The sequence below is a fragment of the Sturnira hondurensis genome, unplaced genomic scaffold (assembly GCF_014824575.4).
Source record: "Sturnira hondurensis isolate 20B ecotype Veracruz unplaced genomic scaffold, ASM1482457v3 Scaffold0006437, whole genome shotgun sequence".
In the NCBI taxonomy this organism is placed as follows: Eukaryota; Metazoa; Chordata; class Mammalia; order Chiroptera; family Phyllostomidae; genus Sturnira; species Sturnira hondurensis.
In genome coordinates, this window is record NW_028079068.1 from 2,036,983 (window position 1) to 2,063,936 (window position 26,954).

A 26,954-nucleotide genomic window follows, 5' to 3' on the forward strand; every position below is an offset into this window, starting at 1 on the left:
CACATCGAATTCCCTGCATGTTTCTGCAAGCTGCTGTGTAATTCTTTAAAAAAAAAATAAAAAATTAAAGGTTGAAATCTATGTTTTGTATTATTGGAAAGACTGACATTCTTACCTTTGCTGCCACTTCAGCACTAATCTCTTCTTGAGTTTCTGCTAATCTTTTCTTAGCTACTTCTGTTCTTCGATCGCAGTCTGCAATGAATGACTGCAGGTGATCCATAGCCTACAAAGTTTAATTAAAAGATCATTACCGCCAGAAAAAATAATCAAGTTTCTTCAGAAATACCTTTACTCAAAAAGTACACTTTTTAAAAACGCTGCCCTGGCTGGCGTAGCTCAGTGGATTGAGAGGGGGCTTGTGAACCAAAGGATCGAGGTTTGATTCTCAGTCGGGGCACATGCCTGGGCTGCAGGCCAGTTCCCAGTAGGGCACTTGTGAGAGGCAACCATACGTTGATTATTTCTCTCCCTCTCTCCTTCCTTTTCCCTCTAAAGATAAATAAAATATTTTTAAAAAATGCTACTAAGGAAGTAGAAATATAACATAAGGAGGTACAATTATGACTCAAAAATACCATTCATCATCTATTAAACTGGGAAAGAATAAATGGAAATAATACTCACTGAAGGAAGCACAAACCAGTGCAGCCTTTATAAAAAGGCAATACAGTAACTGGTATTAAATGTCTTAAAAATGTAATCAAATATATGAAAAAATTAATATTCAAATATATTCTCCACAGTGTTATTTTTATTGGTAAAAAGTTGTAAATATTTACAATATGCAGGTAAGAAAAATTCTGTTCAGCCATTAAAAAGAGCTTTGAATAGAACACTTTAGGACACAAGAAAATGTGTCCTAAAGTGTCATAATTCACTTCTAAAGTTACAAAATGTTACATGCAGTGAGATCCCAAGTTTGTAAACTAAAGAAGTAAAAAAAAGAAAAAGTTAACAATTATTTGTGTGTTTTTTTAAGTTTTTTAAAAAAGATTTTAATTTATTTATGTATCTTTAGAGGGGAAGGAGAGAGGGAGAGAGACATCAATGTATGGTTGCCTTTTTGTGCATCCCCTGCTGGGAGTTGGCCTGCAGGGAACCGGCCTGCAACCCAGGAATGTGCCCTGACTGGGAATTGAACCGTGATCCTCTGGTTCACAGGCCTGTGCTCAATCCACTGAGCTACACCAGCCAGGGCTAACAATTATTTCTGAATACATGGATATGTAACAGTTTTTCAAATTATACAAAATGAAAATGTTACGGGAAAACTTGAGAATTTTATCAGATGTGTCTTATTGCAAAAATGTACTTCAATATTTATATAAAATACATTTGTCGGGCATATATTGTCTATTGTTAAACAATAGTTCATTTAAAAATAAACTTAAGATTTAATCCCAAATTAAGTAATTTGGAGTTTCACCTTACTATACAAAAATGCAGCTAATTTAAAATGTAAGGATTATAATTAGAAATATAAATTTACTCAGCACATATTTAATTCTAAAAACCGTTAGTTAACTTAAGAATTTCTTGAAAGTAAAAAGTATGGAAGCTCACCTACAGGTCTTTTCTGTGATGATTAAAAAAAGCTACTTAACTCTCCTAATTTAAAATTTTATTCTTAAATTACAACAGAAACCTATTAAAATTTCCTCATGGGAAGAGAAAAGTGGCATCTCAAATCACTTAGAGAGCAAAGGTGGACTAATCAATAAATAGTACTGGGTCAAAAAAGCAGCTATCTGGAAAAGAAAGCCAGATCAATACCTCAATTCCTTAGACCAGAATAAACTGAAGTTTGAGCAAAGATTTAAGTGAACAAAATGAAGCTATAAAAATACCAGAAAAGCTCTCGCTGTTGTGGCTCAATGGACTGAGCACGGACTGTGAACCAAAGGACTGTCTGTTTAATTCCCAGTCAGGGCACATGCCTGGGTTGTGGGGTAGGACCCCAGTGGGGGCCACATGAGAGGCAACCACACCTCTCCCTCTCTTTCTCCCTCCCTCCCCCTCTCTCTAGAAATAAATCTAAAAAAAAAAAAAAAAACCAGAAAAAAAACATGGAAGAGAATTCATCACCTCAGAATAGGAAAAGCCTTTTTTGAATTAATCCAAGAGATTTTTGAAGATTATTAAATCAGACAACAATAAAAATATTTTGCAAGGCCCATAACCACCAAAAGAAAAATAGGAAAAAAACTGTAAAATATTACCTGAGGGAAGAGACTAATTTTCAGTATGTAAAAAGTTAGTACAAATCAACTAGAAAAATATTAACATCTAAGGTTAGCCAATGGCCAAAATGTAACTATACACCAAAAAGTTCACTGAAAAGGAAATATATATGAAATACATTCAAACTCACTCATACGAGAACCGTAAATTAAAACTACAGTTATATTCCACATTTCACCTACCAAAGTTGCAAAGAAACCTCGACAACACACTATATGGCCACATGGGAAATAGACAATCTCATATGAGATCTGTCCTGACAATGTCCAGCCATTGTTAGTATGAGAGCGGTTTTCGTGACACTCACGTAACCTGGCAGCTGGGGCAGGGGTGAAAAGGGTGGACTGCAGTGTGTCTGAGTGAACACTGACAACTTCAACATACTAGTCAGTGTGGGCAATAGATGCCATTAATTAAGCATGTGTAACATGTGGCTGTCTCAAAGTGAATGAGCAAGCAGATAAACGAATCTGCATCGAATTTTGTGTTAAGCCTAGTAATCCTGGATGTAGGTCCTTTGCCTCTCACAACCGAATACTTCTCTCCACCCCCTTCCTGCCTGTAAGGTCCCTTTTGAGACACCAGCTGACAGTCTTATGGGAATCCCTTTGGAAGTCACTGTCTCCTTTCCTCTTGCTGCTTTTAAGATTCCCTCTTTATCTTTAATCGTGGGTAATGTAACTATGATGTGCCTTGGTGTGTTCCTCCCTGGGTCTAACTGTTTTGGAACTCTAGGCTTCCTAGATTTCCTGGAAGTCTATTTACTTTGCCAGATTGAGGAAGTTCTTCTTTATTCCTTGTTCAAGTAAGTTTTCAATTTCCGGCTCTTCCTCTTCTCCTGGCACCCCTATGATTCGGATGTTTGAATGTTTAAAGTTGTCCTGGAGTTTCCTAAACCTCCCCTCATTTTTTCANTCGTGGGTAATGTAATTATGATGTGCCTTGGTGTGTTCCTCCCTGGGTCTAAACTGTTTTGGAACTCTAGGCTTCCTAGATTTCCTGGAAGTCTATTTACTTTGCCAGATTGAGGAAGTTCTTCTTTATTCCTTGTTCAAGTAAGTTTTCAATTTCCGGCTCTTCCTCTTCTCCTGGCACCCCTATGATTCGGATGTTTGAATGTTTAAAGTTGTCCTGGAGTTTCCTAAACCTCCCCTCATTTTTTCAAATTCTTGTTTGTTCATTCTCTTCTAATTAAATGTTTATTTCTTCCTTCTGCTCCAAACCATTGATTTGAGTTCTTGTTTCCTTCCCATCACTATTGGTTCCCTGTACATTTTCCTTTATGTCACTTTTCATAGCCTTTACTTCACCCTCCATTTTGTGATCATACTCAACCATATCTGTAAGCATCGTGATTACCAGTATTTTCAACTCTGTACCTGATAGGTTGGCTATCTCTTCATTGCTTAGTTGTATTTCTTCTGAAGCTGTAATCTGTTCTTTCATTTAGGCCATTTTTTGTCCCAGTGCACTTGTTAAATAGTAAGGGGTGGAGCCTTAGATATTTGCCAAGGCTGGGCAACCCACACAGCTGCAGTGTGGCACTGTATGCGGGGCAGGGCTCCAAGAGGGAACAATACTGCTTGCTCCAGCCTCAACCGGATTTGTCACTACTCCCACTACCCTCAAGCAAATTGGGCCCTTCTGGTGCTGATTTCCAGGCGGGTGGGTTTGTGTATGTTCTAGGACCCTGTGGGTCTCTCAATGGACTCTCCTGTAAGACTGGGAGTTGCTCCCACCACTGCAGCCCCCACAGGGTTTTACAGCCAGAGGCTTGAGGCTTTATTTCCCTGTGTTGGAACCCTGGGTTGTGTAGTCTGTTTCACTCCCCAGTTGTTCCTCCTGGTTTATCTGCACGCAAAGTGTGGGACTTGCTGGTCTGCCAGCCACTGCTCCAGCTGCCCGTCTCTACCCTTCCTACCAGTCTGAATGAATGTTTCTTCTTGAACTCCCTGGTTGTCGAACTTCCATTCAGTTAGATTTCCTGGCCGTCCTGATTGTTGTTGTTAATTTTTTTGTCCTTTTTTTTTAGTTGTGTGAGGAGATAAAGTGCATCTACCTATACCTCCATCTTGCCCAGAAGTCTGTATTATGTTTCCATAGACAATTTTCATTCCCATTAACAGAAATTCTTGGAAATTCAGAGTTGATGGGGAGGCCTACTTACTGCTTTATCTCTCAAACCAGATAAAACACTATTACCTCATTGATGAAAAATGTCCTAAGATTTATGCCCACCAGTATATTTTATGTAATGCTGATTGCTAACATTTTTTGTGTATACAAAAAACATTCTCTATTTTTTAATACAACTCTCATGTTTGCAGGGGGAAAAAACAATGGTTGTGCTCCCTTTGGCAGCACTTACACTAAAACTGGAACAACACCGAAAAGATTAGCATGGCCCTGCACGGGAATGACATGCAGATTCGTGAAGCATTCCGTATATTTTAAAAAAAGAAAGAGATTTTTTTAAACTTATTTATCTTCAGAAGGGAAGGGAAAGCGAGAGGGAGAGAAACATCAATGTGCATCCCCTGCTGGGAACTGGCCTGCAACCCAGGCATGTGCCAGGACTGGGAATTGAACCTCGATCCTCTGGTTCGCAGGCCCGCGCTCAATCCACTGAGCTACACCAGCCAGGGCAAAAAAGATCTTTTTAAAAACCCAATATATATAGATTTTGAGCCCCTCAGAGACCTAAATGGTATCTCCCCTAATATTTCTTCTGTTAGTTTTACATAAAAACATTGTCCTTAATATCCTCTCTGTATGTATATATTTACAGATATAAAAATATAAATGTGAAAATTTAGTAGATTATTAAAAAGCCTTACATACACTAGAAATCACTTGTTTATATTTACTTGAATTGATAATTCCTTAATCATCACTACTTTACTGGGAAGAATATGCTTCACTTTCAAAAGACTACAAATATATAAATTGAGTTACTTTTACATATTTTCTTAAAATACCCAGTTTCACTTTGTACTTTCTAAAAATGTTAGGCCCTGGCTGATGTGGCTCAGGAGACTGAGCACCAGTCTGTGAATCGAAAGGCGGACAGTTCAGTTCCCAGCCAGGGCGCGCGCCTGGCACGCAGACCATGTCCCCACTGCGGCGTGTGAGAGGCAGCCAACTGATGTCTCTCTCATGCATTGATACTTCTGTCTTTTTCCCTCCCTCCCTCTCTCTCTAAAAGTAAATAAAGAAGTGCTTTAAAAATGTTGTTAGTCAGGAAGTTCATGATGTTTCTTAACTTAGTACTGGCCTTCATAAAACCATAAAAATATTTTGCTAACAGCCTTTTCCTATTATGAAAAATTAATCCATATTCAAAATGTTTTACTGTTTACCCATTAAAGCAAAATCACATACATCAAGTTCAAAGAAAAAATCTTGTTCTTTGGATGCAATTTCATAATCCGCTCGTAAAGCCAGGTCATGGACTTTCAGACATTCTCCAAGATCCATTCTCTAAGAGGGAAAATAGAAAGGGTACATCTTATTTAAACAGAAATCACATTTTTCAAACATTCATTGATAACCACAGTACTCTCCAGAATATATATTAAGTCATGCAGATGCTTCTTTGTTTATGGACTTTCAAATTACAAAATTCCACAGATAAGTATTAAAATTTGGTGTCAGATCAAAAGGTGTCAATTCTACCCACCAAGAGACGGGCACAGTGACCATTTTTGTACTTAAGAACAGACAGACAAGGAAAAGCCCGTGACAATCTGACCAAGCTGGGGAAGAAAGCTCTTAGCAACAACATGGACACGTGTATAACAAAGGATATGATCACCAATTCTGTACACTATCTCACATTAAAAAGGATAGTGAATTCACTGAATTTAAGATTACCAAAGACTGACAGACGAGAAAAAATTTAAAAGAAATACTAAGTCCTCTAATTATATTTACAAGGACAAATTTATAAATAAGTATGAGCAAAAAGTTAGACAAAAGATTTCCTCATCAAGAATAAATCTTACAGCCCTGGCTGGTGTAGCTCAGTGGATTGAGCGCGGGATTGAGCGCGGGCCTGGGAACCACACGATCGCGGTTTGATTCCCAGTCAGGGCACATGCCTGGGTTGGGGTCCAGGTCCCCAATGGGGGCCACACAAGAGACAACCATACATTGACGTTCTTCTCCCTCTCTTTGCTTTCCCCTCTCTCAAAAATGGATGGATCAAATCTTTAAAAAAAAAGAGTAAGGCTTACAGTGCAGCATGACTGAGGTCAATTAACTTGAAGAAATGGTATGAGCAAAGTGACAAATCTTACTGAAAGGATGGTTGTAAAAGCAAACCACTCCTCGTCCGAAAGATGCATTCTGTGTGCGAACACATTTCAAAAGGGATAGAAATAAATCAAACTGTCTCAAAACCAAGCTATACAGAAAAGCTAGAAAAGAGAAATTAGCTGGAGAAGAATCAAAATGTGAAGAACTTTTCAGTATGCAATAGAGTTGATTATATGGCCCAGGGAGTCAGATTTTAACTCCCTCAATATAAGAAAATACTTTCTAATGAATGACCAGAGCTTTCTGGAGATGGAATAAGCTTCCTCAGGAGTTACTGAATTACGAGATAAATGAGAGATTCAAACGCAACTTAAAAAACCATTTTTCTAGAATACTGAGGAAAGAATTCAACCATCAGGTAGCTTTTATTCTTCCAACTCTTTGGTTTCATGACTACATAATAAATAAAATTGTCTCTGTAAAATGGTATTATCTCAGTTCTTGATTAAATCAAGGAACAAAAGGGAAAACGTAAGTAAACAGTGTCCTCAAAATTATCCTTTGGGAAATTATAAGGAATATTCACCACCATTAAAGGAGTCCTCATCATAGTAACGGCTCTAAAGTATCGCTGTATTGCTGAGCATGAGGGGTTTTTCCGGGCCCCATGGCTTATCATTCATCAGTCTGTGGGTTAACAAATCAAGGAGTTTTCCAGTAACAAGGAATAGAAACTGAAACTTTCTACAGACGTGTGGAAAATCAAAGCTTCTTATTAAGCAACATTTATTGAGAAAAGGTTATAAGAGAAAATTTTAATATTCTTTGAAAAACGCAGGAAAATTAGAATGAAAAACGTTAATTGCAAAAGACCATTGTTAATGTCTTTGCTACAACAACCAATTGGTTTCTTAATTTATATCCTAACATTATTAATCACTCCAACAACTCCCTGAGCATTTGTATGTAGCATTTCCACAGCTGTAGTTGTTCACGGGAGGTGACGCTTATTTGATAAAAGGTTAAGATGTCACAGTTCGAAATACCTTTGATCCAGTGCAGCAATTTTCAACCTGGATCCAGGGACCTTTTAAGTTACTACTGATGAAAGCTTTTTAAAAAAAGGCCCAAGCCCCACCATCTCCAAAGACTGATTTATAAAAGGTTCCCAGGGCTTTTGAATTTACTGTGCATTTATTAATTAGAAAATCTGGCCCTGGCTGGTGTAGCTCAGTGGAATGAGCTCGGGCCTGCAAACCACACAATCGCAGTTCGATTCCCGGTCAAGGGCACATGCCTGGGTTGCAGGCCAGTTCCCGGTTCCTGGCAGGGAACGCACGAGAGGCAACCATACACTGATATTTCTTTCTCTCTCTCCCTCTCTCTCTCTCTCTCTCTCTCCTTCCCTTCCCTTCTAAGATAAATAAATAAAATCTAAAAATAAAGAAAAAGAAAAAAAAAGAAAATCTGGCGGACTGATTTCTAATCTAACAAATACTTCTTCGACTGTATCATGCTAACTACAATTATTTCCCTGCTAACTTATCGTTTCAGACTTTTAGACAACCACCACCCCTTCAAGGTCTGAAAGAGCCCTGCACACAGACCTCCCTTATCTTTATTCTCTAACTGTATTTCTAATCTGTTCTCATCAAAAGCTTCAAAGTAACATATATATCTTGCTTCATTGGGTATAATCTAAAAATCTACTGCCTACTCATACTACCCTTTGGCAGGAACTCTAGGTTTCTACCCATACTTTCTTTAAAGTTACATCACAAAGTCAACCAAAGGAAGAAAAGCAACTATGCTGGTCAAGAACAAAACGAACACCAAAAAGACAAAAAATTACAACGCTGTAGTACGGGTAAAGTTTAGGTGGGAGGAGTAGAGTTAAAAGGAGAGTATACAGCCTCGGGAGAGTAAAGATTTATATAGAAGGGGAGAGATTATTAGCTCACTAGAATGCGAGCTCCACAAGGACAAGAATATTCTTGTTTTATTTACTATATACCTGTGCCTATTATATAGGAATATTTAGTATTTGTTGAATGAACCAATCTGGGAAAAGAGGGCAGAGATGAACATTTGGCCCCGAGCTTAACAAGCAAGGGTAGTCAGGATGCACCATCAGACAAGTGGATTACTTTTCATCTTCAGTGTTTCCAGTTACTCCTCTCCTTTTTCCTAAGCGTTCCTTTCCTCCAGGAAGTAGACTACTTGGACTTTTCACTATTCTGGGCCATGAGCACCTGTAACTTTACAGTCTAGCCTGGCTTACCATAGGTTTTGGGGCCAAAGCCCTAGAAGAAGGGCCTAACTGATACTTACCTTACCCTGCCCATTCCAAGGTGACTAAGCATCTACTGTGCCAGTGTGGCACACACAGGAGTATTCACAATAAAAAACAAGCAAGTCAAGATAAAACCCAACAACTACCTACCATTCATCATACCAGTGAGTAAGGGGAGAATACACCTATGTTAACGGTCTCTGAGACCACAGTCATCTTCTGAAAAGCCAACTGACCTCCTCGTGTGTAGCAGCGCTGTGAACACTAAGTGCACAGATTTTGCTGCTGCAGCTTCTCTTTTGAAATGAGTGAGCTTCAAACTAATCAAACAAAATGTTTAGTTATTTTCACTTAAAATGACCGTGACAAAAGCCACATGAAAAGTTTTGTATTTTTAAATTTAACAAATTTACAATTAAGGTTTTCTGTAAGTTTGTTATTGATATTTTAATTAATAGACATTCAAATTTTTAGGCTGTAAATGGGAAAAAATGCTTATAGTGGAACCTCGGTTCTCAAACTACTTTGTTCCAGAGGCTGTTTTGAGAAACTGAATCTCTTTCTTCCCTTAAGATATACAGGTATGAGCATGAAAGGCTTGTCGGGTTGAGTTCAGAAGTTTTGTTCAACAACCAAGACATTTTTTTTGGTGAACTTGGTCGAGGACTGAACTGTTTGCAAACCAAGATGACTGTTTTTAATTGGATAAATTCAGCCTGTACTGAATTCTTAAACATTTTAAGAAGCTAGCAACAGGGGTTTGACTAAATGAACTGTAAAACAGCCATATGAAGGAAGTCCTGGCTGGTGTGGCTCAGTGGATTGCGCACAGGCCTGAGAACCAAAGAGTCACCGGTTTGACTCCCAGTCAGGGTTGCAGGCCAGGTCCCCAGTAGGGGACACATGAGAAGCAACCACACATTAATGTTTACCTCCCTCTTTCTCCTTCCCTTCCCCTCTCTCTAAAAATAAATAAATAAAAACTAAAAATAAATAAATAAATAAACCAGCCATATGACACATTACAGAGCCATTAGAAAAATGTTGTTGATACTAAGTGGAGAAAAAATGGCAAAGACAGACATAATAAAAATGCCTTTAAAAATTCCTCACCAGAGTATGTTCATTGATTTTAGAGAGAGGGAAATGGAGGGAGACACAGGGAGGGAGGAAAGAGGGGTGAGAGAGTGGGAGGTGGGGGGGAGGGGGGGAGAGAGAAATAGAGATAGAGATGTGAGAGAGACACATAAATCGGCTGCCTCTAGTACGTGCCCCAAATGGGGATTGAACCCGCAACTTAGATATGTGCCCTGATGGGGAATCAAACCTGTAGGCCTTTGGTGTACAGGACAGTACTCCAACCAACTGAGCCACCTGAGCAGGGAAAAATGCCATTTTTGTAAATTCAGACACAGACATTGCTGTGATGTTTCTTTGTATAAACTTTTTGATATTGGTTAAATTAAATGCACTGAGCATGTATTATTCTTACAATCAGAAAGGCAATAAAGCCATTTGATTTTGGAGGAAAATACTGAAGTAACAGGAACAGAGGCATGTGAAAATTATACATGAAAATCAACAAGTAATATTTCAGCAGAGCGAATCAAAAGGCTGACTTGCATGTCTGAGTGTACTGCCAGGTGTAAACTAATGGCAGTAATGTCAACAAACACACCAGTGGTAGAAACTAGACCCACTAACAGCTCCAACAACGTGCAAATATTCCTGTTTTATGTTACTACATTTGCTCAGTTCTATAAGCTAAATCCTAAAGGGAATTATAAAACAATATGAGAATATAATTCTTATGTCAAGGAATTTATATTACCAATTAAAAAAAGACATTAAACCTAATTACCAGTTACAAATGTACACACAAGGATTTCATTCCCACACTGTATAACAAAAACACACACAAAAAGATGACATATTAATAGTCACTGGATAAACAATTCAGAAAACAGCCATATTATGAAATATTCTGCAGGGATGTAAAAAATAGACCAACAATACAGAAACTTCTCTAAGATAAATAAAAAAGTTCAAACAATGTAATGCCATTTGTTTCAACACACAACACACACCTGCAACTGCACACAAGAGTAAAACAAAAAGTTTAGGCCTGGAAAGGGGCTATGTTAGTGGGAAATACTCGTGGTTTATGCTTTATCCTCTTATACTTGAAGACTATATTGCCTAACAGACTGGGAGCGGACTGACTCAGAAGACCTCCCTTTACCTCTAATCTTTTAAATATTAAATTAAGGTAACACATTACTAACATATACATTTTGGGGGTACAACTTTATAATACGACACCTGGACACTCTATTGTGTGCTCACCACCCGAAGTCTAGTCTCCTTCCGTCGCCTTGTATTTGACCCCCTTTGCGCTCCCCGTGCCCCCTACACCCTTCCCTCTGGCAACCATCATTCTGTTGTCTTTATCTACCAGGGTTTCTTTGTTTGTTCATTTGTTGCTTTTATCCTTCTCATCTGACTTATTTCACTTCAAAAAAATAAGAAGTAAATGCATGGGACTACATCAAACTAAAAAGCCTGTACACAGAAAAAGAAACTGTCAACAAAATAAAAAGGCAACCAACCAAATGAGAGAAGACACTTGGAAACAATACATCCGACAGGAAGCTAATATCCAAAATATATAAAGAACTCATACAACTCAACAACAATAAACAAACATCCTGATAAAAAAAATGGGCAGAGGGCCTCAATAATTTTTCCAAAAACACAGAAATGGTCAACAGATATAAGAAAAGATGCTCAACATAACTAATTATAGGGGAAATGCAAACCCAAACCACACTGAGACACTACCTAATACCTGTTAGAATGGCTATTATTAAGACAAGAAATAAGTGTTGGAGAGGATGTGAAAAATAACGGAACCCTCATCCACTGCTGGTGGGAATGCAGACTGGCACAGCCACTATAAAAAACAGTACGGAGATACCTCAAAAAATGAAGAGTAGAACTACCATATGACTCAGCAATACCTTTTCTGGGCACCTGCTTGAAAAATTTCAAAACACTTGTGTATAAATATATATGTATCCCTATGTTCACTACTGCAGCATTATTCACGGTGGCCAAGTCATGGAAACAACCTAAGTACCCTTCAAGGATGACTGAATAAAAAAGATTGAATAAATATAGGTGGGATAGAGAGGGTGGGGGAGAATGGGGAGAAAATGGGGACAACTATACTTGCACAATAAAAATAAATACGTATCTTAAAAAAAGATGAGGTACATAAACACAATGAAATACTGTACTCCTCAGTTATAAAATATGATGAAATACTGCCATTTGGAGTATTATGCTAAATGAAGTCAGTCAGAGGACAAAGAACCTTTACTTCTCATTATCAGTTTAACACAGAAGCACTAATCTCTCTGAACATCTCCTCTCAGGCACTTCAGGACTGCAGTAAAGGGTCACATTCCAGACTCTGACTAGACTGTGGAAGTCTTGGAATGTGAGTCAACATGTGCAGAATGCTTGCCTACTTTGACAAAAATGACATAAATTTTATCATGATAAAATCTGTGTTTTAGAAGCATTAACAGCATACTACTGGATAGACTGACAAGAAGAAAGAGAGCAAGGGCAGGAGAACTTATTATAACAAACCAGAAATAAAACCATACGGTCAGATAGAAAAGAGAAAGAAGGTGATGGAGGTAAAACAGAATGCTAAAAGCATTTTAGGGATGGGAAGAACCTCTAAAATCATGAATTCCACCAGCACCTTTGTACAAATACGGAAATTGAGTCTAGAGAAGTCACAAGACCCCACACTAGGGAAAGCAGAGAAAAACTTGTACCCAGTCTCTCACACAGCTCAACTCTTGCAGTAACTCTCACTCAACAGGTTTTAATGAAATAGAATTAAGTGTGGAAGAAAAGGTCTAGTGTCTTTATCAAGGCATGAGCAAACAACAATGCCACCAAGAGAACTGATGAAATCAAATGGGAGAGTTGGCCTGTGAAGTAAAATGTTTTGTTTTGAACATGTTGAATTTGATTTTATATATTCCTCTTTGGAGTTATAACTCAAGTATTTTTCTAGGAGACGCTCATTAACAAATCACAGTAGCTGTGGACTCTGACCTCCATGGCTCAATTTATTAATTGATAAAGGTGATATGGAAGACTATTTCTAAAAAACACCATCACCTGAAAGATCACAGGGCACCACCCCCCAAAATTTTACCAGATTTTGCCGTGTATAATGTGCTCCTATGCAAAATGAACACCCACACTTTAGTGCTAATTCCCATGTATAATGGGAGTTAGTAGTAATCCGTGTATAATGCATATCCTTTTTTTTCTCTCAAAAATTTGAGCAAAAAAGTGCACATTACACATGGCAAGATACGGTAATGTGGGAGAAGGTAAAGAATGAAATTTCTATAAATTTCTATGAAATTTCTTAATAATGTACATAATAAGGTCGGCTTGTGTGTGTGGCTCAGTGGACTGAGCACCAGCCTGTGAACCACAGGGTTGCTAGTCTGATTCCCAGTCAGGGCACATGCCTGGGTTGTGACTCAAGTTGTACCCCCAATAGGGGGTGTGTGAGAGGCAACCACACATCGATGTTTCTCTTCCTTTCTTTCTCCTTCCCTTCCCCTCTCTCTAGAAATAAATATATTTTAAAAAATAATGTAAATAATAACTTTCATCATTCTTAAGATTTTTAAAAGATCCCCATGCTCCTTGGTAATTTTATTTAACATTTTTTAAACCACCTTCATCAGAGCAATATTTCTATTTTCATCTAACCTGGCTTTAATTCTTCCACTTATTTATTTATACTCCCTAGTTTTTAAAATAACAATTCTTCCCATTTGTCTTTGTATAATATTTTCTTTCATTATTTTAAGAGCCTCAAGTAAAAGAGAAAGGTGAAAGATATCAAAAGATGATAATTAATAATCTAGGTAGAGCATAAAGAGCAAGAAATCTAAAAACAGACAGCAGTACTGGTGAAGTACTAAAAGGAGTACACACCAGCGGGTGGAAAGGTGCGAAACCCACGACAGCATTAAAGAGAGGACAGGAAATACAAACTCCTGGCCCAGCACCTAAACGCATCCATAAACCATTCCAATGCCAATGCTCTAAGTCACAAATCATTTCTACACTCTGATATTCATTTCTTGAACTTTTACTTTCTTCCTTCCTCGTATTTATAAAATCTCTCTTTTATCCAGATTCAATGCCTGCTTCAAAACCTAGTACGAGAGAAAGCTTACTACAGTATGAAAAAAGCCTTGAAATAACAAAACCTGGGTATAAATTTCAGTCACGCCACTATTATCTATATAAAATAAAATAAAAATTAAATGATGGGTGAAGAAGACTGGGCAGACTATGCATGCATAAAATAATTCCTGCTTTTCTACCACTCCCCCAATTTTTAACTCCCCATTTCCAAGGGTATGGTCCAACCCCATCTCCATTTTCCCCTGGGTGGATAAAGAAAAATAAAGTCGTTCTACACTTTATTAGTACTTTTTAAATACAGCCCTGACTGTTGTGGCTCAGTGGATTGAGTGCCAACTTGCAAACTGAAAAAAAGGCTGCTGGTTTAATTCTCAGTCAGGGCACAAGCCTGGGTGGTGGGCGGGGTCCCCAGTTGGGGGCACATAAGAGGCAACCAACTGATACATCTCTCATACACTGAAGTTTCTCTCCCTCCTCCTCTCTCTTCCCCTCTCAAGAAGTAAATAAATCTTGCCCTGGCTGGTGTGGCTCAGTGGCCTGAGCGCTGGCCTGCAAACCAAAGGATCACCAGTTCCATTCCCAATCAGGGCACACACCTGGGTTGCGGGCCAGGGCCCCAGTAAAACACCAAACCTTGATGTTTCTCTCCCTCTTTCTCCTTCCTTCCCCTCTCTCTAAAAATAAATAAAATCTTAAAGAAAAAGAAACTTCCATTAAAATATATATACATATATTTTAAATATAGCAGGAAACCTGTGCACTATTGGTGGAATGCAGACTTGTGCAGCTCCTGTGGAAAACAATATGGAGTTTCCTCAAAAACTAAAAATGGATGTGCCTTTTGATCTAGTGATTCCAGTTCCTGGAATATACCTCAAGAAATCAGAAAACACTAATTTGAAAGAATATACACACCCCTATGTTCATTGCAGTGTTATTTACAATAGCCAAGATCTGGAAGCAGCCCAAGTGTCCATCAATAGACATATGGACAGAAACACTGTGGTACATTTATACTATTCGGCCATAAAAAAAGAAGGAAATCTTACCTTTTGTGACAGAATGGATGTACCTGGAGATTATTATACTAAGTGAAATAAGCCAGTGAGAAAAAGAGAAGTACCGTATGATTTCCCTTTTATGTAGAATCTAGTGAACAAAATAAACTAACAAAATAGAAAAAAAAAAAGAATATGGCAGGAAACACTTTTGTTATTCATTTCAAACCCTAGATAAGCAAAGATATCTACACAAAATTACAATAAAAGGCCTCGCCCCACTAAGTGATGATTAACTAAGGGGCAGGGGGAGAGGAGATGGGGAGGGGGGAGAGAGAAGGGGGGAGAGAGAGTATGCGTGTGTGGTGGGGGAATGCATAAACAAGGTAAAGTAACAAGTGCCTATTCACTAGTATGAAGAACAGGTGCCACACTGAGATTCAGAGGCTAAACTGCTATAAGCTCAGCAATTATGTGTAGTAAGCCAGGCAGAATTTAAATCTGTAGAGGAGAAAGGGGGCAGAGGTAAAAGGGTAGGAAAAAATGCGAAGCACGCTGGAAAGGGAAGTAGTGAAACAACAAGGAGTAAATCAGTCTGGTTGAAAGAGAGGACCAAACTGATTTATTCACTCATGGGAGAGGTAGACTGGTAGATCGAGGATTTTAGATTTTTTATCATATACATGATAGGAAACCACCAGTTCATTCCCATGCAGGGATGACTGGCTTCTTTTCTTAACATTTAAATGTCTTTACATATCATTTCATCAAAATGTTCTCCAACCCCCATGCCAAAGCACCTGCTTGCTCTCTGCCCCAGACCATATACATTACCCAGCCGTGCTTTTTTGTCATAACTAAAATCACATTATTTCTTTTCACACTTGATCGCATATCTCCCACATCAGCAAGTATGCTCCCACCACTAAAGCAGAAACCTGTGTCCATTTCTGTATCCCCAGTACAGCAGACGGCACACAGGTCCTCAGTGAATGAATGAAAGGATGGCAGCAATCAGCATCACTCCCAGAGAGATGGGAAAAAAATCACTAGAAGAAAACTGTATTGATGGATTTGAGAGACAGAGACAGAGACAGCGAGAGACCTCGACTTGGTGTTCCACTTATTTATGCATTCATTGCCTGATTTTGGTATGTGCTCTGACTGGGGATCGAACTTGCAACCTTGGCATATCAGGACAACACTCTAAACAACTGAGCTACCTTACCAGGGCTAAATCAACTTTTGAAGGGCAATTTTTTGTTATTTTTTTCTGTGAATTTACTTTACTTTCTCCATTTAACCCTCATTAAATTAACATATCTCGCTCCCCCTTTTCTATTTCTTCCTCTGCTTACCATATTTTGTCATGTATGATGATTACATATTATGGGTGTAATAGTCCCATGTATAATGTGCACAAAAACAGTGGGTGTGCATTATGCACAGCAAAGTACAGGTAATTCCAGTATGCTTAAATACCACTGCCTACAAGCATTATTAAACTAAATACCATAAAGGAGAAAGACAAAAACCTATCTAAACTTGGAAAATTTACAAATTATACTATCCAAATACGTGTGTGTGTGTGTGTGTAATTTTCATCCTAAAGTCCTAAAAGAGTCTATGGGATGATATATATTCAAGATGTATTATTCTATACAGGTCAAAGTAAACTACCAAATGCTTTTAAAAGTTTCCTTCATGAGTAAGACTCATCAAACTAGAGAGGAACTGGAGAGGACTGTACGAGGTCACTTGGGCTTGCCACTTGCACATCAGGGTCGAACTCTCATTTCCGGTTACAGAGAATCTGTGATTTTCCTTGATGTCTGTGGTCAATCACCTGTACAATAATTTTTTTAAAGTGTTCATTTATTACCATGTGTTTGCTCTTCTCTGTGGTCACTGTCTACAGTGACCTCCAAATGACACATTTACAACTCCACCCTTCCTTTTTTCAATGAATAGCCTCAGAGAACACACTAGTCTCTTCAGACTTGTTAAAATGCAGTTTACAAAACTGTACACATATCTTAAAAAAATCTGAAGAGCTCAGGGACTACTAAGAAGATGATTCTTGGTTCTCAGGTAATAAGCACTTACTGAGTCACAAAAACAAATGTACAGTGACATATGTTATTAACCAAGCTGCAACAATGACTTCCAGAGCTCATTCTATTTGCTTGGGAGTAACTGGTCTTTGCTACTTTATATTATTTCATCCGAAATAATAGGTCCAAGGTTTAAGATCTGTTTCTAAAACCTAACAAAAGGATGAAAAGGACATTAAACGATTATAAATTAAATGAGGTAGCTATGTGTAAAACATTTACCTAAGTTGTTGTATCGGTACATGAAGTTCATCATACAATTCTACTTTTACTTACAGATGCTGACCAACCTCGACTGGAGACATACGAGATTCCAGAATATATAGTCTCTGGGTAACTTTTAAAAAAATAATCACCACCCTAACTGGTGTGACTCAGTGAACTGAGTGTTGTCCCACAAACCAAAAGGTCACCAGTTCCATCCCTGCTCAGGACACATGCCTGGGTTGCCAGCCAGGTCCCCAGTGGGGGGTGTGTGAGAGACAACTGATTAAAGCACATCGATGTTTCTCTCCCTCTCCCTCCTTTCCTAACAATAAATAAACACAATCTTTTAAAAATAGACTATTCGGAACAGAAAAAGGTTATTTCACCAGAGCACTGTACCCCAAACTGAACAGTTCAGAGCATTAATGTACCAATTTGCCAAGAATGCTCCGAATTACATCCAGGACTTGGTTTTTCAAGTTTAACAGTAGTTTTAATTATTCACTAGGGCCCTGGCTGGTGTAGCTCAGTGGATTGAGTGCAGGCCTATGAACCAAAAGGTCGCCAGTTTGATTCCCAGTCAGGGCATAAGCCTGGGTTGCAGGCCTGGTCCCCAGTGGGGGCCAAGTGAGAGGCAACCACACATTGATGTTTCTCCCCCCTCTCTTTCTCCTTCCCGTATGCTCTCTCTAAAAAAATAAAATAAAACATTAAAAAAATTATTAACTAAAAAACCTTTTTTATAATAGACTGAGAAGAATAAAATGAAAATCTGCTTAATTAAAAGAATATAATATACTTCAAAACCCAAATCTTATAAAAACTATGTTAACTGGCATTTTGCTAAGTGAGAAACTCTACGAATTGGCTGTGATATAAATCTTTAAAAATGCCAGCAATCTGGGCTAATGCTAAAAACACTTGTTAAAAAGGAGCCCACAACAGTCCTGGCTAGTGTGGCTCAGTGGACTGAGTGCTGGTCTGTGAACCCAAAGTTCACCAGTTCAATTCCCAGTCAGGGCACATGCCTGGGCTGTGGACCAAGTCCCTTGTTAGGAGCATGCAAAAGGCAACAAGTGATGGATGTACCTCTACCACATCAATATTTCTCTCCCTCTCTTTCCCCCTCCCTTCCCCCCTCTCTTAAAGATAAATAAATAAAATCTTTTTAAAAATGGCTCAAAACAAACCATTTCTGAGGAAGAGATAAAAGTTTAAAACATCTACAGCAGGGGTGTCAAACTCATTTTCACCAGGGGCCACATCAGCCTTGCAGCTGTCTTCAAAGGGCCAAATGTAATTTTAGGACTGTATAAATATAACTGCTCCTTAACTAAGGGCAAGGAGCTCTACATTTGGCACTGTGAAGGCAACCTCAAGGCTGATGTGGCTCCCCGGTGAAAAGGAGTTTGACACCCCTGATCTACAGACTAATTTTTTCATACCTACATATGAAACCACCGCTGTCATATACTGATAAACAACTCAGTAAAACCAAAGCACTCTCCAGCTCCTTACCTGTTAAAAGGCAACACATTTCCCACTAACAATTATTAATTTTTTTAAACCCAAGTTAGTTTTGAAACAGGTTTCTTTATTTAGCATTCTACTTTTGGGTAGATCAATATTCATTCAATGCAACGGAGGGGACACTGTTCTAGATGCTGGGGATATAGCACTGGGAACAAAACAGGGTCCCTGCCATTATAATGAAACTTACATTCTAGTGGCTGGTTGAGAAAATTTTGTGCAGGTTTACTTCTTATCATTTATTCTGCTTCTCCATACTTTCATGGCTCTTTTACATATGTACTATCAAAGAGGCTTCAGCAGTTTTAAAGTTCAGGATTGTATGCACCCAAGTAACTGATTTTAGACCAGGCCTTAAAAGAAAGAGTTAGAGAAGCAATAAAGGAGTTTCAATTAGTAAAAATTGCAGTTCGGATAAAACCTAGAACCTATTGGGGCACCATAAAATCAACTCAGTCAGAATTTTTGACAATAACATCTCATCCAATCACTTTGAAAACGGAAATAAAATTTTTACTTTCTCTCTATCCCTAAGTATTTCTTAGTATGAGTTCTTTAATTTAAATTCTCTTCCTAAGCAGAACCTCTTTACTAAAACAAAATTTCATGGAAATTTTCTATATTTAAAATGTGCAAAATTCTAGTTGAAATAGAAAAACTGGCCTATCCCATGTCCTTAATATATGCAATGCCTCCAAGACATTTCAGAAACATTTAGAAGTCACTACACTAGGTAACTGTGTCACCTAAAAAAAAAAATTTTTCTAAAAGTGTTTAGATTTAAATTACTCTGAGATTCCTATGTAGCATAATATACTGTGACTCTTGAACTATGAGACATGTGGCCAGCACAATTTCTCTAACCCTTAAATGTTCCCATCTATGAGATGATGATGACCTCACAGCTCATCAAGAACACATGCTGACCTGTCAACGCTCGAATCACACTCCGGTGGTGGCTGCCATGGAATCAGCAGGGCGCTTTCTGAACTCAGGCCAGGCACTTTGTAAGAGCACACGGCTCCATCTCTGCAGATCTTAATGTCAAGATTTTGTTCCTCTCTCTGCATTAAAGCCTTCTATAAATTATTACCATTACATACCTTTTCCCCAGATCACTAGGAACCAGATGGAAAGATGTATAAGCACTTTATTGTACCTGTCTTTCCTCAGGGAAGATAAGTGCCAGAAATAATGTGTTAGACGAGAGAAGGAGGACAAGTCTGCTCTAGGAAAAACAAAAACAAGAGTTGTTTTTGTTTTGCCTAAATATGAAAGGGAATGAATAGAACAGGAAGAAACCAAGTGTGACAAGGGGAAGAAAGTGTAACTAAAGAGAATATTCTAGATGAGCAGGGAAACAACTCACGCCTTTGAAAAACAGTAACTTCCTAAGTTACAAAAAATATTCGTGCTTCTTATAAAAATCATAACCCAAAGATACATATTTACATACACACTTATTTTTATCCTTTGCTCTACATTTTTCCTCCTCTGAATAATTTATTAGCTAAAGAATGAGTTATAACAGAGTACCAGATTAATAAAAGGTAAAATGTTATAAGGGCATTTTCATCAAACTTAATTCCAAAAATATTCCGTACTAAATGTCAGTGAGTACATTTTTAGAAATCACACTCTCAATCTACAAGTGCTTGATATAAAGTCCAACCACTTACAATGAATAAAGCCAGAGAATACATTTCTGTGTATTCTGCTAAGTAATATAGAATATTGGTGAATCATATTCTGCTGGAAATGACAGATTTAAGGAACAAAGTCATGAAAACTAAAGGGCAACCTTTAGTCATACAATAAAGAAAACACATTACAAAATCATCATTTACATTCCAGTTCTTTTCATCCTTTACTATGTAAAAGAAAAAAATAGACACCTTCAAGATAAACAGACTCTAAGTGTGCCAAAAAAGTGTTTGTTCTACAGAGACTGGATGTTAAAGAAGGCACAGCTCTATAATTACAAGCCATTTGCATATAAGATAAATAGCCCCCCCTTCAGTAATAAGGATCACAAGAAAGTCATGCTCGGTTTTAAGTTCTCAAGGACACCACTCTATGACAACCCTGGAATTTCACAAAGTCCTACACAGCCAGTCATAAAATGTTTAAATCCTGACAGAGCTTCACCACCCCAAACTGCCTCCTTGCATACAACAACCTCTTCCCTATCGGATCGGTGAAAGGAACATATTTCTCGCCCAGAGTTCCCCTGGCAAGCGCCTTAAAAGGGTTCTCCTCCATCACTGGGTTCCCTGTAATCCACAGGATCAGTCTTAAGCCTCTTCCTGAAATTCTCTATCATGAAGAAAATGGTGTCCATTAAGATAGTATTTTTCTATCAACAATGTAATATGTGTATTTCAGAGATGCTAAAATTTTAAAACTGTGAATCTTATAAATCCAACAGCAAGAATTGTACGAGGGAGTTGGAAATGGGAGGGAGGTGGGGAGCACTGGGGGCGGGGGGCAGGGCTGGGAATATAAGACAGAAAACTGTACTTGAACAAGAATTAAATTAAAAAAAAAATAAATTTAAAAAAAGGAAGAATTGTACAAGGAACATCCAAGATCAACCATTCATTATTTTTACTTAACAGGATGAAGAATATTCCCTGTAAGTCAGAAAACATGTTGAGTAATACTATACCTCAGAAAACTCAGGCTTGGTCCCAGTTACACTTTAAATCAACAGAACTGAATGATTTTGCCTAAGTCACCATCATTAGGGCTATTTACGGATCATACACCTTACAGAGTTGTTTTAAGAACTACCTGAGCATTACTACATTCCATGCACAGTGAAAATGTAAGGCACAACTGTGATGTCACGTTTCTATTGATGCCATACCTGATTAATATAATATATTCAGGTCTTCCTAGGGTTGGTTTTAAGTATTTTTTTAACACAAAAACAAAAACCTAGATTATGCTACTGTTAGTGGAAGTGATAATTTAGCCAGTAAATAAAATGACTTTAACTGTTAAACTTAATAGAAAATAGGGAGAACCAAAGTATGTCACAGATAATTTAGCTTTTACAGGTTTCAGTTATATAGTAGAATACTTCAATTATGGAAACTAAAGAGTAGAGAGGAGGGTTAATTATCTTTCACAGTACCAATTCAAATGCTCAGAAACTGGATTTCTTTCTTTCTGGTACTACACTTCTAAAAAATTACATACAGCCCTGGCCAGTGTGGCTCAGCTGGTTAGAGTGTCATCCCATAAACTGAAAGGTCACAGGTTCAATTCCTGGTCAGAGCACATGCCTAGGTTGCATCCCTAGTAGCGGTAAGTAAGAAAGGAAACCATTTGCCCTGGCTGGTATGGCTCAGTGGATTGAGTGGTGGCCTAAGAACCAAAGGGTTGCCAGCCAGGCCCCTGGTAAGGGGCGTATGTGAGAGGCAACCACACACTGATGTTTTTCTCCCTTTCTTTCTCCCTTACCTTCTCCCCTCTCTAAAAATAAGTAAGTAAAATCTTATTAAAAAAAAAAAAAGGCAATCAATTGATGTTTCTTCTCCCCTCTCTAAAAAGATGAAAGAAAAAAATTTCAAGAAAATTTAGTATTATATATATACATATGTGTACTTTAATATAGAATCTTTTTTCATTTTAACATAATATAGTTTCAACAATATTGCCTACTGGAAAAAGAGGTGTCTTCTATTTTATATATCTTGGCACCTATCTGTTTGAGGATTTAACTCTTCCTGTCAAGAAGAAACCACTCCAAGGGGACTAAATGGTAATGGAGGGTGGAAAAAAAGAAGAAGAAACCACTCATTTAGACATCTGTAAGTAAGGGGACTCATCACCTCTGAAAATCAAAGTCAGAAATCAAGTAAATGTTTAGCCCCCACTAGTCCTCCTCCACCATCAGAGGCAGCCAGTTACGGGAACCTGTTGCAGAATGTGATCGTTTCAGACAAACCCAAACCAAAGGGAACTAAATCCTTTGTTCCATTTACACAGGCCCATCATCATGTGGATTATCTTCCAAAGTAAAATGATAAGACTCCAAGATTACCCAACATCATTAGACATAGAATATAAATTAAGTGAGTTTTACATTAGGAGTCAGTAAACTAATTTTAAGTTGACAACACTACTTGCAAATTGAGCTGTGTGAATTTAAGTATTTATTAATATATTTTCCCCACAGTGATTTCCACACTATAAATGTGCACAATTTTTAAGAAAAAAGTAAGGTGTTTTGTATAAAAGTGTGCTCTGCTCAACAGGAAAGAACTATCATTTATGTCATTTGTATAATTTCTATTGCTATTTAATAACTGTGTCTATATTCCAAGTAAGAAATGCTTATTTAAAAACTTCTCTGAGAAATGGAAAAAAATTATAAAGCACAGCAATTAATTTTATGAGGAATCCCACTATTGCAAATCAAAACCACCAACCTAAACAAACAAATAAATAAATAAGGGATGCAAATCTCTCCTCTAACAGCAGTGTTTAAAAAAATCACTGCATAATTATTTGACATGGAATTAAGCCTTTCTACCAAATAGTTCATTTTTATAGCATGCTAATAATCAAATAATAGATTGAATAAATACGTACAGTCCCAGAGAGGACATCATGGGGGCAACAGTTGAGAAGGTGACTCTTGCACACTCTGTCATCACTGAATTTGATTCGTTGACGAGTAGTATCTCCTGTAATATAGGAACATTAGTAACATTCAAGGTTAGACAACTGAAAATGCTTGTTTTCTAAAAGCCCTACTATCACTAGCTTTTAATGTGTGGCTATACACACACATTTATAAATCAGCTCAAGAGATATTAGTTCTTTATGTGATATCTTATAGAAAAACTATTTTAGACAACATGCAGTTGCAGTAGGTGTACTGCACATGTAATTCAAATAGTCAACGTGGGAAAGCAATGCATTCATTCTGTTAAACAAAGTAATTCACAAAAGCATAGGACCTTAAGAGCAGGAATGGACCTTAATGATTACCGAGTCCAACTCCTTCACATTGCAGCTGAGGAAACTGGCCTGGAGAGGTTAAGCGGCTTGCAGCAGACCCACTAGGAGAGCTCTACTGGTACACGTTCCCTACTTGACACTAAGCATTGATTTATTTATTTACATTAATTAAAAAGCATAAAAAATAATCTTGCAAACATTGCATACACACTGCGAATCCCCACTGAACCCCAGACGACATTTCTTCCACTATTTTGTTCCAGCTGAAGAGTCTCCCTTTTGCTGCTGGGAGGAGTTAGAGAGGGTAGAATAAATGTGTTTAAGAGCGTACAAACCTGGAAGAAGGACTTACACACCAGTCAAACAAAGGCACACTGCCTAAATGAAAAGTCAACTGTAATGCCTCCAAGGTCCCACACATCTCCAAGTTTTATGTAGCCTGTGCTATATATGGCCTAACTGGATACGTTTAAATTCATTCTGTCTTCACATAACACAACACAACTCCTAAGCAATAGGAGCATCCAACCTGCTAATGAAGCCTATCTACTAAAAAATTTACAGATTCCAAGGGGGAAAAAATCTAACTAATAATAAAATATAGATGATAGTACTTTTTTTATTTTGCTTAGTATCTTTTTGGGGTGGGGGAAACTCTTAACAATGTTATGTAGAGTGAAAGCCCTAAAAAATGGAGGTGTTTTATTTTAGCCTTAAATTGATGCCATCATTGAATGAAAACCTACTGTGAATCACTGAAGCGAGAACTACTGATACCAAAATAGACTGTTAACACTGCTGCCCTTCCCATGATGCCTGGAGCACCAAAAACCTTCCTCTAGGAAGTGATTCAATTACTGATATTGATTTTGGGTTTTCACATGTGAATTACAAAAAAAGGTTAAAACTTTACCCCCTTTACATGGTCTTATTTTGAAGATTTTAACTCAAAGTCAACTAAATACTATCATTTTTAGGTGGGGTAAGATTTTGTTCAAATTGTTTTAACTTGGTTAAAAAGACTTAAAGAACATTCTGATTTGTGACCGGGAAATATATATTTTTAAGAATAGTCATTTACAGCTAAAATGGTAGCTTCAGAGCAGTTCAACAATAGGTTTTCTAGAGGCTATTTTCTAGTTTAAAGTAGGTTATTTTTAACACCACAATTTGGAATAATTCATTTAGTGTTAATGCCTGCTACTATAATAAGGGTTATTTTGATGGTCCTCTTTCCTTTAAACACAGCTGCTTTTGTTCCACATTCATTAACACATCTGAAAAGTTAGCAATAACTCACGGCTCGGCGAATGCGGGGCCTTTCTGACACTCCCTTGCAGATTGAAGTAGGCAGGCATAGATACATTGAACCTTTACAAATAAAACAAGGGGCCAGATTGTTCAGTTTGTATAGAACAGACTCTGCCAGCAATTTCAATACAGCATGTAGAAGTACATGTTGACTGTAAAGATTCTTGTATATGAAAACAAAAGTGAACAAAATCAGGGTGTTCATTTTTTTAAACATTGACTTAGTAAGTGTGTAATCCTAAAGAAGAATACGACCAACCATAGGTAAAAAGTTCAAGGATGGAGCTCTGCAAAGTGGTATTCCTTGGGCCAATGGGGATTTTTTAAAATGATTTTTTATAAACATATTATTTCCTTCAGACTTCAGTGAGGGCCTTAAGCTCGTGTCAGAATGATACGATGATAAGCTGACACAAGAATGGCAATACTGTATCACAGGCCATTTGCTTCCTGGCTTATAAGAAAGAAATATTTTATTTAAAATCGGTACCCAAATTATGCTAAGAAATTTAAAGATGAAATAAAATTTTTAAGTAGAGGGAAAAAACACCTTCCATAGCTAGGGAGCCCCCTGCGAGAAGTAGCTCAGCTTCTCAAGCAGCACAGCAGCAGCACACTGCAGTGCGGTCAAAGGAATGGCTCACCATTGACAAGCCAGGCCTTAGAATAAAACCAAGAATTTACATTTCAGTAAGCAGGGCGACTGTGTTTGCCTCAGAAATCACATTCAATCTAGTATTAAGACATGTGCCCTAAAGACACAGCTGTCGGCTAAAACATGAACAACTCCAAATATAAATTCAGCAAACATCCCTGATGAGCTTTGAAAGAAATCTGTTTCTATAAATGTCGAAGAGTATTTAAAATGCCTTCTCACTGCACATAAGTGGTTGTTCTATATACATTTGATAACTGTGGTATACACAATAAACACAGCTATCAAAAATCAGCCTACACATTATAGAAACTTTTAAAACAGTAAAACCACAAAACTAATCATTTGAGATACAGAAATACCCTGAGAGGAACTAGCAACTAAGTATCTGTTTATTGGTATTTTTTTAGTTTTATTTAAGAGACTGTACATTTTAAGATAATTTGGTTACATTCTCATGTCTATGTAGTATTTAATAAATTTGGACTTATGCCATGCAAGTATAATTAAGCTAAACCATGAAAAGTATTTTAAATAAAAATATCAATAATTTTGGTTTCTGTGAACGTATCTGGCCCAAACCATGTTTTTCAAAACGAGGTAAAACAGTGCCCATTAAAGAAAAAAGAAAAAGTGTGGTAGGGAAGGAGGGACTACAATCAGCAGGGAACAAATAAGAACCAAATCTTATAGTAGAAGGAATTGTTTTACTCATTCAATGTGTTTTTTCTTTGGGTTTTCTGGGCATATGTTCATATAAAAATAACCTAAGAAAAAACCATTGCACTGTTACACTAACATGGGATCAGAATCAAGCCTATTGGTGAACACATCCTCTGCCGTAGACGATGGGTTACACAGAGGCAGAGAAGACAAGTCCTTTACCCTCAAGGAGCCCATGATTTTGCTAGAGAAATAGGACATTCAAGTGAAGTCGGAAGTAACAATACAATGTAGCATGATCCAAGTTCCAAATGGATGTGTCCAACAGCAGAACTTAGGGATTCTAAGGCTATAATGAGTATCAAGGACTGGAGAGGTTAGAAAAGGCTTCAGTTAGCAACCAAAATTTAAAGGAAAGATAGGACTTTGACCATGGGAACAAAAAGAAAAGA

General features: G+C 37.7%; 1 protein-coding gene and 1 non-coding gene across 9 annotated transcripts in view; one reads left to right on the top strand and one right to left on the bottom strand.

Annotated features, from left to right (window-relative positions):
• LUC7L2 (LUC7 like 2, pre-mRNA splicing factor) overlaps positions 1-26,954 on the bottom strand; it is a 65,639-nt gene that overhangs the window by 26,191 nt on the left and 12,494 nt on the right. For 4 of the 8 annotated variants that reach the window (XM_037049088.1, XM_037049093.1, XM_037049091.1 and 1 more), the window contains 3 exons: positions 23,502-23,596; positions 5,626-5,724; positions 116-226 (listed from right to left, as the gene is read on the bottom strand). In XM_037049088.1, the coding sequence (XP_036904983.1) occupies positions 116-226; positions 5,626-5,724; positions 23,502-23,596 (305 nt within the window). Of the gene's footprint in view, positions 1-115; positions 227-5,625; positions 5,725-19,089; positions 19,253-23,501; positions 23,597-25,173; positions 25,245-26,954 lie in introns of all 8 variants that reach the window. The other 4 variants (XM_037049095.1, XM_037049090.1, XM_037049089.1 and 1 more) reach the window with 2 other exon arrangements.
• On the top strand, positions 4,590-4,695 carry LOC118989258 (U6 spliceosomal RNA). Its single transcript, XR_005066976.1, has one exon. It is a non-coding gene; the product is annotated as a U6 spliceosomal RNA (small nuclear RNA).